The sequence below is a fragment of the Pinus tabuliformis genome, chromosome X (assembly GCF_031772625.1).
Source record: "Pinus tabuliformis cultivar Carrire ecotype Pingquan chromosome X, CPIR1, whole genome shotgun sequence".
Classification (NCBI taxonomy): Eukaryota; Viridiplantae; Streptophyta; class Pinopsida; order Pinales; family Pinaceae; genus Pinus; species Pinus tabuliformis.
In genome coordinates, this window is record NC_142308.1 from 1,597,847,874 (window position 1) to 1,597,861,557 (window position 13,684).

Genomic DNA, 13,684 nt, shown 5'->3' on the forward strand with positions numbered 1-13,684 from the left:
CTTTACAGAAAACACAGTAATGGAGCTTTTCTCAGGTGCCTGGAGGCACAGGAATCAGAGAAGTTACTTCAAGATCTGCATGATGGAACTGCCAGGGGTCACTTTGTGGGAAATACCATGGCACACAAGGTTATGTAAGCTTATTTTTGCTATCCCAAATTATTCAAGGATGTGCATTCCTATGCTTGCAAATACTTGGTCTACCAGCAATGCACTGACATATTATGAAGATCAGTAGCCCCACTACGCCCTGTTGTAGTGATTGAACCATTCCAATAGTGGAGCTTGGACATTGTTATGGAAATTTTCCTTCATTCTTCAAAGAAACACCACTATATCCTAACAACAACTGAGTACCTTACACGGTCAACAGAGGCGGTTCCACTCAAACAAGTGAACGACCAAGAGGTCATAAAATTCCTCCAGCATAATATCATTTCATGCTTTGGAATTCCAGTATCACTTGTTTTTGATAATACAAATTATTTTTCATCTTTGAAACTCTATGAATTTGCATTACATAATGGTATTGTGTTAAACCATTCATCGAATTACTATCCATAAGGAAACGGTCTAGCAGAGTCTATGAATAAGAACCTCATCCGCATAATCAAGAAGAAAGTTTTCTCTGAGCAATGTAACTGCCATACCACCCTGATGAATGCACTATGGGCTGACCTTGTAACCGCTAAGCCCCCTCTGAACACCTCACCATACTTCTTGGTTTATGGTAAAGAAGCTATCCTCCCACCAAATATCTACTTGCCTGGTCTTCAACTTTCCCAAGAGTCCCAAGGCAAGCCTTGCTAGCTAGTTTGGCATAGGATGGATGCTCTCCATAAGCTCAAGGAAGAAAGGATGAAAGCAAAAGAAAAATTCAAGCTCCTCTAGAACTGTATCAAGAGGCATATTGATAAGAAGTTTGTAGGGAAAGCTAGCTTCGATGTGGATGACTTAGTTCTGAAATGGGATAAGCCCCATGAAGACAAAGGAAAACATACAAAGTTCATGTCCCTGTGGATTGGCCCGTACATAGTTCATGAGAAGCTTGGCCCATACACGTATCATTTGCGATCACTTGACGGGATGATTGACAACCTTCCTATCAATGGCCAAGATCTCCAGAATTATTTTCAATAGTGTTATCACTCAGATTTTCCTTGAAGTTGTTAGGAAGAGGAAAGGGGTCTGAGCTAACCACAAACCAACTTTTAGGTACAAAATCTAGCCAATCTGTACCTAGAGAGGGCTCTCTCTTTATGATTTAGCTTGGTTTTGAAAGATATTAGGCTAGTTGTGAAGTTTAGGAGTTTTCTTTGAATTTGGGTGGTGAGATTCAATAGCCGAGGGGTAAGACTGAGTAGTTTAGGCCATCGGGCTAATGGAGTCAAAGAAGATGGCTTAATTGGACTTGGTTTCTTAATAAAAAATGGTTTCACAGAGCAAGATGGTCAAACAGGGAACGAATAACAACTTGGAATAGATGAAATGGGTTTAAAATGGGTGAAGGGCAGTTAAGAATCCTTCAGCCTATTTAAAGAGGGTAAATTGAATGATTACTACTAAAGCACAGTTAAGTATTCTTTAATAAATAATCAAAATGAATGAACTAGAAAACATGAGCAATTAAGATTTCACTGTTTATCCTAATTAGAAGAAAACATGGAGAATAATAACGATTGAAAACAAAGTGCAATCAAACATATTCTGAATTAATCTTTTTCATTTTTCATTCAGATATGAAACATAGATGATATAATAAACAAGGAAAACTTTTAAAACGCAAGGTATAGAGGACTTATTGATCCGGTGTTTGATTCAAGAAATCTGTGGAAAGTCCTTTGCATCAGTTCTTTATGCAGCAAGCCATACAAAAGTTGGTTCAATCAACACTTTATTCCAAAATAATCAATATTATAGCAATGTCTAAGAATCCACCCTCAATGCTCCAATTGAGGGAGTATTTATACAAAAAAAATTATAATGAAATATCTCATAACAAAGTGAGATATAAACTGGGGTGACTAATCATATCCTTCAAGAAAATAGGGCTAGAAGACCTCATAGATGACAGATAAGGAAACCGAATGGTTTGTTTTCCCTATTCTCGAGAATGTGTTGGACTTAGGCCCTATGATTTGGCCTCTCGCTGTCCTTGGTGTCATTATGTGTTGGTTTCTCTGTTTTGACCTTCCTACTAATACACTTTACCTACATCTGATACTCTTTATCTATTGATCTCTTTTCATCCTCTTTACCTTCATTGATTGTAGTAAAAATCAAAATTTACCTTTTACCTAGAATAAATTACGAAATTTCAAGCATTTCTTCCCACCACTTTGGCTGTGGTATTCTAGTTCTCTGAAGCTTTCTGAGGGTTTCATCTATTTCTGTATACCTGAAAAATGTAGGCTGAATTGAGAACAAGTGTTTTAGTTCATGCTCGAGATAGAATAATTTCTCTAAGTTGTTGTTGTGGGGAAAAATGCCTATGTAGGACGATCCTATCCACCTAAGGTGTGACAGCGCCTTAGCAACAAACGAATACATCTATTATGATTTCTTCCTTTATGAAATGTGAAAGAGGGGAGATCAGCAGACTTACCATTGTCTTCCAGTTGTCCCTCGAACTAGATCCTCTTCTCTTTGTGTGTCCGCAGCTACTTGCCTCCTCGCTTGATCAAGAGAACAGCTACTTGAATCCCACGAGATCACAAGAGAACAGCTACCTGTGACAAGAGAACAACTACTTGCGACAAGAGAAGAACACAATACGAAGGCAAATATACATATTCATAAATGATTCAAGATTAGAAGTAAATCAAATATACTAATGCAATCATACAAAATACACCAGCATATAGGAAAGAATCAAGATAGCTTTATTGATAAGTAACAGGGTTCAGGAAGAGATACAACCCATAGGGCTCCAATCCAGCATCTCCTTCCCAGCAGAATGGAATTCCTTCTTCAGCTCCCTTCAAAGCATTACACACCCAATGTTTCCAGCCACAAACCAACAACAATTCTTTGCAATCACCAAATTCCAGCCTCTAGATCCCATGGAGGAGAGATCTATATATAGATGTTTGGAGAGAGGATGAGTCAGCTTGATATCTGACTAGTGTCCTCTCCCTCTCTCAATTCTTGAGTCCACTTGGAGGTTCTTGCTTCCACTTGGAGATTTGGAACCTCTTACTCATCACCAGTCGAATTCCTTGATGCAAGTGTCATTTTGGAAGCTTCTTGGGCATTGACACCTTGAGGAATGACTCTGCCACATGTCCAAACTCGCTCAGCGCAGGTAGCTAGTGTTGGAGTTGACATTCAACGCAGGTAGCCAGTGTAGCAGTTGACATTCAGCGCAGATGCTCAGTGGAGCAGTTGACATGATCCAGAATTGGCTTGTTTTTGAGTGTTTTCAGGTGGAGAACTTCTGTGAATTGTTGTGGTTAGTTTGCCTTGTTCCTCTAGGGGTAGGAACAACATGTTTAGGGACTTTGGATCCCTTAGTTTATGGACATTTCATGCTCAATGTTGTAAGGCACAAAAATGTCTATAACAATTGCCCCCTAAAGTATGAGGCCGTTTATCGGGTGAAATGCTTTATACAGGAGGGTCCGAAGTTCATCCATCTGCTGGGAGGAGACCTGTAATAAAATACAATTTAATACATTATGATTCATACTGCTTTCATGATCTAGCTGAGGCGGGCATTCCCATGCTCAGCTTTATAAATTCATTTTTGTACATAGAACAGACGATTGTCTGATGGTAGACTGATAATTTTGGCGAAATTATCATCCTTTGAGTAGGATGATCATCTGCTGCAATGATGTACATGTCAAATTTCTTTATCTTTCCTGAATATATATCGCAGCCCGGATGGATGAAACTAGATCCGGGGTCTTCAAATTCGTTCGATCTTCACTCTAAGTACAAGTCGATCCATGTGAGAATTGCGCTGAAGTCGAGCATGGAAAGACATCACTTGATTACCGGTCAATGATGTAAACCGTTAACAAGCGCGAGAGGAATCACCGATAATGATAATGACCCTCAAGGTACTGCAGTACAATTCACGTGGTGTGAATAAAGGACTTGGCGTCGAACACCACGCAAAATCTTCTGGTCGAAGGTCATTGATGTATACCTATCGCCAGAAGTGAGAAACTTGCCATTGAGGCATGCAAGCTTCAAAGTACTGAAGGGGTTGTTCCTAGATCAACTTCTTGGATAATGAGCTGATGTCGACAAGAAGTGATCCGTCACAGGAGGGCCTTAATGAATCACACATCAGTGACACGAAACGGAGCTAATGATTTTAATGGAGATGAAAACGATCTGTGACATATGATTCAGGGTGGCGGTCATGAATGGATGAAGGATAATGTATGGCAGTGGATGGGACCCGGTTGACTCTTTCTGAACGACTTCTCTTGAACATATGGTGACACTGATGCGATGGATTGGTAGCATTACCCCAAATATGGATGGTATGGCGAGACCATGGTGATGTGACCGGTGAATGAAACAACCCAACCCGATTGTGATATGGAGGAAAAGTGTCATGTTCAAGAGTGACCTGCTACCATCAAAGTTTTCTTGATTTTTCCCAATTTTTCCCCAGTCATTGCTGACCAGTACCTCTTTATTTTTGTCAAGCTTGAGGAGGATAACATATGCTTGTTCTATAACCTGCCCTTCGGGCAAGCCCATCGCTATGTTTTAACGAGCCTAGCGATAGTGAAACTCGTTCTCGTCTAAAGACAAGTTTGTCGCTATTTAATAATTTTAACGAGTCTAACGACAAGGATAACTCGGTCCTTTTCATTTTTAGAGAGTCTGAAAAGGTACATAAATTTAACTCCAAAATTCCTTTTTCGTCATCTAATCCCTTAAGTCCGAAAAAGTATAAAACAATACAGAAAGGGATGAGTTTTCGATAATTTTAAGGAGCCGAATAAAACAAGCGCTCGACCTTTTTGTGCAATAATCCCTCAGGTCCAAAAAGATTAAAATCTAGAGGAGGGATAACTCTTCATGTCCTTTAACGAGATGGAAGGCCAAAACTCGGCAATCTTTTCATATTTTACGAGTCAATTGAAAAGAGCTTAAAGAAGACTCGTCTTTTGAGGAACGAGTGATAAACAGGGATAGCAACTAATTCCAGGTACAGGTTGGAATTTTCCAATCATGGCATTGTCACAAGGATGGCTAGGTGAAATCACTCTTCGCAGTTGTTCCTCAAAATGGGTAAATAATCATATGGAGGTGAACGATCGGCCAAATGAAAAGTGGAGGTGGCAGGTGCAAACACGACCAAGGCTTTAACGGCTGATAAATTACATTCACAGTGGTTATTTACCGGGATAGGTTCATTTTTTAGTTAAAAATGAGCTTAAACACAGGAGGAAACTCTGATCACTGCTTATATTTATTTTTTAACGAGCATGAAGACCGCATTAAAACTGCTCGGATCTTGCGTTTATTTTTTAACGAGCATGAACTTTATTCTAAAACTGCTCGATGATAAGCTTGTATGACCCCAACATAATAACACAAATCGAGGTGCATGCCCCCCAAGCTTCATTGCATTCAACTTCATGGTTGGAATGAAGGTTTACCTTTGAGATTTGGAAAGGGGATTGTTTCATTTTTTAAATGAGGTTGACACTGTAAAAGAACTATCCTCATGACTCCTTGTTTCAGTTTTTAATGAGGTTGACACAAGATAAGAACCGTCCTCGGAGTCTAAATCCATTAGATATAGAAGGTTTCATATTCCACTGTGGCCACTTCCGCCAGATTACTCGGAGGTGGTAGGGAAAAAGTACCCATTAAGGCAGGGTCTTTTAGGAGATCTACTCCGATATTTTGGAGCGAATGATTCCTTCCATGGATCATTGGAATGCTTCCCGTAACTTGTGAACTGTCAGGGAGAAATGTTTGTTGGTCGACGATTGTAATTCCTCCTTGAAAGGGAAATGCAATCTTCCTGAAGTAGGTCGACACAACTGCGGGCATGGCGTATATCCAGGGCCTTCCCAGTAGGATGTTGTAATCGAGGTTTCCATCAATTACTTCAACATCAATTCCTACTGTTTTTCCCCCTAGTTCAACTTGCAAGTTACTTAAAATCCCGTATGGAGTGTATGATCGTCCATCAAATGATTTTAACGTTGTTGAAGATCGCGACAAGGGTGGTGAGCCTAAATTTTTCTAGCAACTCATCAACATAATACATGTGGATGCCCCCTCATCAATAATTGTTCGATGAACAGTTTTGTTGAGGGCTTTCACTTGAATAAGGAAAGCTAGTTGAGCTGGTAATTGAGGGTCATATCCTTTATGATTAAAGGCCACAAGATTGGAGTCCATTGGGTCAACCCCACCTATTGCTGATAATAAAGCTTGTTCTTGGGAGAGACAATTTTGCGGTACTTCAAGCGTCGACATAGCGGACGGCGATTGGGCCAGGTCCTCTATTATATTATAATTCTGTGCTATTTTTACACGAGGATTAAATGTCGATTTGTGTACTACTCCCTTTGGTGACTTTATCATTTGTTCAGGAATGATGGGTGGCACAACTTTGGTCAAAGTTGTTGTCGAACTACTAGGTTGTTCATTAGCCTTTTTGTTTGACAGCTTTGGATTCCTGTAATCTTTATTTCTCGTCAAAGCATCATTTTGCTGCTTTGATACAGAGAACATAAGCACTTGGGATCGGGAAGCATTTTGATTAGCAACCAGTTCGATTCCCGAGCTTGGAAACGGATCAGTCAACACAGCTGAGGTTTTCGAACTCTTAAAGAATCTTTTAAGCTCAGCTTTGTATGGACAATCTGCTGTCCAATGATCCTCATCGCATATATGACACCCCGTAGGGGGTTTCCTTTTTCTCCATTTCTTTTTCTTCTTGCTCCCTGGTTGCTTCAGTTGTTTGCCCTTGTCATTCGACACGACACTTACTTCCGAGGCAAGAAGTTCCTCATTTGCATTTTGACCGGAAATCTTACGAGCCTTTTTAGATATAGCCTTTGTCGATTTCATGTCTGTTGCGCCAATCATGCCATCACCGGCATGAGAGTCATTGTTTGATTTAGGAGGAGGAGGAATTGAGAATTCCGGTCTAGGGGCATCAGGTATTTTTTCGTAGAGCGTGCCAGACTGAGTGTAAACCAAGTCCAGATATTGCGCACGAGCGATGACTTGCTCTTCCATTACGACTCCCCCTTTTGCCACATCTTCCGTGATGGCAGGAAGTAATGACTTGATAAACCATTCAGCTAATAGCTGATCGGGAACGTACATTTTTACCATCCTACGACGACGTCGCCACTCATGTATATGATCAGATATGTGAGTGGCCGTTGTCTGTTTGAAGTTGGTTAGGAGTTCCGTTCCCGTTTCATACCTTATCGGTAATTGAAAATGGGTTAAGAAAGTCGTGGCTAAGGTACTGAAATTGTCGAACGAAGCTCTAGGCAATTCAATATACCATTTTGCCGCTGGACCCGTTAACGTCCTCTGAAAAAGGCGAAGTCTTATCGAATCATCATTCAGGGTGTTTGATGAACACCACAGATGAAATGTCATCACATGATTCGACGGATCTTCACCCGGATTTCCATTAAATTTAGGAATATCAGACGGAAGTTTATGCGGAATCGCTGGCCACCAAGGGGCATAAGCAATTGGATCATTCATCAGTCGGTTTAGATCTGGTAATTCTAGAGTTGCTACAAAGGGAAACTGTTGATTCAGGTTAGGCGAAGCATATCCAGGATAAGATGGAATCGCCTGAGCAGTGGGTCTTTGCATACCAGCATAATGTATTTGATGCTGGCAACTTTGACAAGGTTGATGGGAATAACCATTATAATATGGTTGTTGATTACCGCTTTGGAAATGCGATTGCCCATTACTTACAAAGACTTGTTGCTCAGGTCCTTGATATGATTACTGGAATGGGGGTTGATGAGTTTGAACCAGCTCTGGTTGTTGGACCAGTTGCTGTTGTCCAATATTGGATGATTGACCAAGATGAGGAGTCATAGTATTTGTTTGAGCCTGAGTCGCTCCATATAAGGAGGCACTAACTGGAGGTTGTGATTGAGTTGTCGAGACAAGAGGTTGTTGTATGGAAACCTGAGAAACTTGGGGTTGACATACAACAGGTAGCGCTTGTACTTGCGACACAATCACCATACCAGGTATAGTGGCAACATTCGACACAGGGTGGACTGGTTGCATTGAATATGCAACCTTTGGTTGCTGAGGCAGTATTGGTACCCATCCGCTGGATGTAATTCCAGTTTGACCTGAACTTTGTTGTAAACTCCCATATGGTTGTTCTCCGGGGGGGAACAATGAAAAGGCATACTGCCCTCCATATGGTGGCAATCCGGTACTTAAAGGGTAGATGGGCCTTTGAAGACACATTGGATCAATTTGTTTAGTTTCAACATAAGAAATACCAGATGATAATCTGGATGAAGAAATAGGAACTAACCATGTCGTCGAAACAGCCTCTGATTGGACTCCAGCTTGTTGTTGACAATTTGACGGGACAGATGGTATACCAGCGAACATCGTTGGAGTAGCGGCAGGAGGCTCTGCCACTGCTGTGTCAGATGACACAGTCCTGGATGTCGACGGTTGTTTAGACATATCTAGTCTATCCAAAAGATTTTCTAGCGATTCTACAAGAACTTACGGTGAAAAGAGACTAACTTCGAAGATCAACGAGGGAATGGTGATGATTATTCTGTTTAAAATAAATTTTAACAATGGACACAACTTTCTTTTTCAATTTTAAAGAGTCGAGAAAAAGCTAAAGATGACTCTAGTCTCCTTCGATGTTTTAACGAGCCCGAAGTGACAAATGCTCGGATGGACTTTTTCCGTTATAGAGTCTGAAAAAGGCCAAAAGGAACTGCTCTGGAGTTCTAGGTAGAGGGTGTGCCAAACTTTTCGCAAAACCGCAGAATACTTTTTAGGGTACGGGCGGTCGATCTTCCTGAATGTTGTGTTTAGTGCATTGCGATCAGTAGGGCAGCCGACACGACTTCCTAAGGATAAAGGTTTTATGCCTATAGGGGTCTCCCAATATATACGCGACGGTACGTGGGAGCACAATCCGTACTGGCGCTATCGTCCCTCAGGAGGAATCACCCACCATCCACGAGATCGACAGTCACCAGGCTTAACAAAGCCGGAACACGTCTCTAGCCTAGACCTCTATGTTGTGCGTTATGTTACAAAGCATTGTTAGGTTCATTCAGTTTATCTTAGGTTGATCTTTTTAAAGTTTTCCTTTCAAGGTTCACCACGAGATGTATGATACAAATTCCTAAATGCAGTCTAAGATGATAAACAAGCTTTATTATCTTTTCAATTTTGAAAATCCTAGCTACTAAGGGAAAAGAATAACTATCGTTTCTCAAAGAGCAATCAACACACTCTAATGCACTTTCCCTAAATCCAACATGCAAACTATCAAATGCAAAATGCACAATGCAGGTGTTTGTTTTCCATTTTCTTAGTATAAATGCCTACAAAGAAAGCTTTTTGCACAATTTTGAATTTGCTTTTAAGATGATCAATACAAACAAGTTCACTTTCTTCGAAATCAACAAGGGTAGAAGAGATTAAAATCACTTTGCGATTTTCGAAATAAAGACTTGTTTTGACACTTTGAAAGAGACAAATTCAAACTGATAAGCAAAAGTAAAACTATAATCAATCTGAAGAACAACCAATGAACTCTCTTCTAGGATCACTATCAATCAGATCTGAATCAAAGGCTACAGAATGACTACTTTACTCATGCAAAGTAAGACTGTAAATGACGCCACAAACACATAAAAACATTCACAATCTTTTTGTACAAAAATGAGGCGGAATTCAAGCAAAGAAAAGGCTTATCAGACTGGAACCTATGCTGGTTAAAGGCTGCAAAAACAGAGATCAAAACAGGGCAAAAAAAAACAAAGAACCCCAGCTGCACAAAGCCACACTGGTTCAGCGCAAGTCTAACACTGTGCAGTTGACATTCAGCGCAGGTAGCCTTCACAAGACCTATGTTGAAATGCAGACTGCCTTCACAGTGCCTGCGTTAAAAGAGAAACTCTCGTTTCCCTTGGCTTTTGGGTCACAAAATGCTCAAAAATCAACTGTTTCAGGCCAAATCAGAAACACAAGCAAGGTATAAACAGAGGGATGCTTTGAGAGGGTACTAAATACTATCACAAGGATCATCAAATCATTTGTGGATCTAGTTTAGATCATAGGCAAGTCCAGCAACTGGATCAAAGCAACAACTTTCTACTTTGCATCCGGGAAAGATGTAGTTCAATAGTTGTTGTCAAGTCTATGAAGTAAACAAATGACAGAAACACAAATGAAATGAATAAACAAGTTCCTCCCCAGCGGAGTCGCCAATTTGTTGTGGGGAAAAATGCCTATGTAGGACGATCCTATCCACCTAAGGTGTGACAGCGCCTTAGCAACAAACGAATACAACTATTATGATTTCTTCCTTTATGAAATGTGAAAGAGGGGAGATCTGCAGACTTACCATTGTCTTTCGGTTGTCCCTCAAACTAGATCCTCTTCTCTTTGTGTGTCCACAGCTACTTGCCTCCTTGCTTGATCAAGAGAACAACTACTTGAATCCCACGAGATCACAAGAGAACAGCTACCTATGACAAGAGAACAGCTACTTGCGACAAGAGAAGAACACAATACAAAGGCAAATATACATATTCATAAATGATTCAGGATTAGAAGTAAATCAAATATACTAATGCAATCATACAAAATACACCAGCATATAGGGAAGAATCAAGATAGCTTTATTGATAAGTAACAGGGTTCAGGAAGAGATACAACCCATAGGGCTCCAATCCAGCATCTCCTTCCCAGCAGAATGGAATTCCTTCTTCAGCTCCCTTCAAAGCATTACACACCCAATGTTTCCAGCCACAAACCAACAGCAATTCTTTGCAATCACCAAATTCCAGCCTCTAGATCCCATGTAGAAGAGATCTATATATAGATGTTTGGAGAGAGGATGAGTCAGCTTGATATCTGACTAGTGTCCTCTCCCTCTCTCAGTTCTTGAGTCCACTTGGAGGTTCTTGCTTCCACTTGGAGATTTGGAACCTCTTACTCATCACCAGTCGAATTCCTTGATGCAAGTGTCATTTTGGAAGCTTCCTGGGCATTGACACCTTGAGGAATGACTCTGCCACATGTCCAAACTTGCTCAGCGCAGGTAGCTAGTGTTGGAGTTGACATTCAACGCAGGTAGCCAGTGTAGCAGTTGACATTCAGCGCAGATGCTCAGTGGAGCAGTTGACATGATCCAGAATTGGCTTGTTTTTGAGTGTTTTCAGGTGGAGAACTTCTGTGAATTGTTGTGGTTAGTTTGCCTTGTTCCTCTAGGGGTAGGAACAACATGTTTAGGGACTTTGGATCCCTTAGTTTATGGACATTTCATGCTCAATGTTGTAAGGCACAAAAATGTCTATAACAGTTGTCGTAGAGCACTCCACCTGTAGGCAATGCTTTTATTCCTAATGCACTTGTAGATGAACCTACTTGGTTTCCTGCATATTTATTCAATTTCTCCACATAATCTTTATGCCTCATTAATCTGTCATTGATCACTAAAGGACTGGGTAGCCCTTTACCCTGCAAAATATTAAACTTCTCCATAAAAGCATTAATCTCTGCCTGCATGTCATGACATCTTCTTTCTAAATTATGCATCAAAGTTTTCTTGGTTAATACCCTTTTGATTTCCAAAATGGTTTTTGTCCTGTCATTAATGCCTAACTCTTCGAGTTGTTCTTTATTTCTAGTATTCAAAAAATGTATAAGACTGTTGGCTTCCTCAGGCTTTTTTCCTAATTCTACTCTTTTCCTTTGGACTTCTTCTTGGGTTGCCTTCACAAGATCAATCTACTCAAAAATCACTTGAATGGATGGCCAAACATGATTTATGGATTGAGTGATGTTGGCCCAAATAATTCTCTTGATTTCTGTTAGAGGCTTGTCAAATGTAAGATCTTTCTCCAATGATTTCACTTTGTTTTCTAACACTTTAATCTCTCTTATCTTTTCTGCCACATTTATCTTTGAGATATCATAGCTTTGTTCCATTTTGGCATATTGCTCCTTTACCTTATTTAGTTCTAAAACTTGTAGTTTTAGGTCCTCCATTGATTTTATTAGCTCTTTTGTGCTTAAATTAGCAGTACTTCCCTATGCTACTCCTGTTGTTCCTGTTGTTGTTGTACCTGTAACTACTTCTGTTGTGACTGCTGGAATATTTGGTTCCAATGCTGCTCCTAGAGTTGATGGGACTACGATTGATACTACTGGTATGACATTGGGAGGCTGGGAGGTCGACTCTTCCGACTTATCCTTCAATGCTTTTTCAAGTGCTTTTTCAGTATCATTCAGTTGTTCATTGAGCTTTAAGAGTAAATCCATCAACTCTTCTTTAGATTTTTGCTTTATCACTTCATCAGTCTATGGATGCCTTGAAGGTGGCAGTTTTAGTTGCTTCCTTAGGGCAACAATATCTTCATCTTTCTTTTTGATCAAGGCTTCTGTAGCCTTTTCATCTTTGGGATCATGGCCCAATCCAATAATTATTTCTTCTAAGGTTTTTATTCTATTATCTTTGGCTTGAGAGGAGGCCTTTTCCATGTGTAGTTGAGTAGTAGTGTTGTCCAAAGAATTTTGTAACCTGTGGGCTATCATTGCCTTGCCATTCAAGGTTGAGTAAATCATTTCTCCTGTTTGCTTATGCAACTCAATTTGATCCAAAGGATGAATATCCTTTGCCATGACTTCAAAATTTGTTCTGAGATAATCTGCTGCTAATTTAGGTTGTTGTACCTTTGGCTTAAAATAGCTCATTATCATCTTGCCTTCTTTGATGTCATAGGCTAACATCAATCTCTGTTGATTTGTAGCATCCATCTTCAAATATTGATTATAAACTTGTATCCTTAATGGATCATTCCTGGCTTTTATTTCTGTGAATGTTTTCTTGATATCTGAGGCATCAGTTACTGGTGGCTTGAAATAAGATATCTCTACACTTTTCTACCTTTCTAGCTCCTGCCTCTGAGAGCTAGTGGATGTTCCTCCTGTTGGGAAAGTTTGTTGGCTTTCCACTCTTTCTTCCCTATGACTATCTGTATTTTCTTCAGCAAATTCCTCCTCTGAAAGGGGATTTAATCTCTATCTTTTTTTTCTAGGTAGTCCTGATGGTTCATTGGTAGGGGTAGTTTTTTCCCTGTCTCTTTTTTGTTTCTTTCCTCATTTAGAGGAGTTTGCAGAACTGGAGGCTCTCCTATGTTGGTCTGAGTCAGAGGAGTCTGTATTTGAGCCTGTTCTCTGGAAATTTCAAGCTACTTGGACATTGTAGGATATTCAGTTTGTTGAAAGTTGGTCTCTAATTCCTTGCCCTTGGATGACCCTGTAGCTGGTGTACTTGTTTCATGTGAAGGTTGTTGAGAGGTTCCAGCACTAGAGGCCCCAACTCCTGATCTTTGAGATAACTTAAATGATACCTGCCCAAAAGAATCCAAGTCAAGTGTTTTCTCAATATATCTCATAACTTTCTCAAAATTGACCTATTCACTATCATGCTCTACTA

At 40.2% G+C, this 13,684-nt stretch overlaps 1 protein-coding gene across 1 annotated transcript in view; it reads right to left on the reverse strand.

Annotated features, from left to right (window-relative positions):
- Positions 1–12,507, reverse strand: part of LOC149146137 (GDSL esterase/lipase At5g45910-like) — a 70,837-nt gene extending 58,330 nt beyond the window's left edge. Inside the window, exon 1 of the mRNA XM_089452675.1 lies at positions 12,312–12,507. Within this exon, the coding sequence (XP_089308801.1) occupies positions 12,312–12,507 (196 nt within the window). The remainder of the gene's footprint in view (positions 1–12,311) is intronic.
- Positions 12,508–13,684: the final 1,177 nt, after the last annotated feature.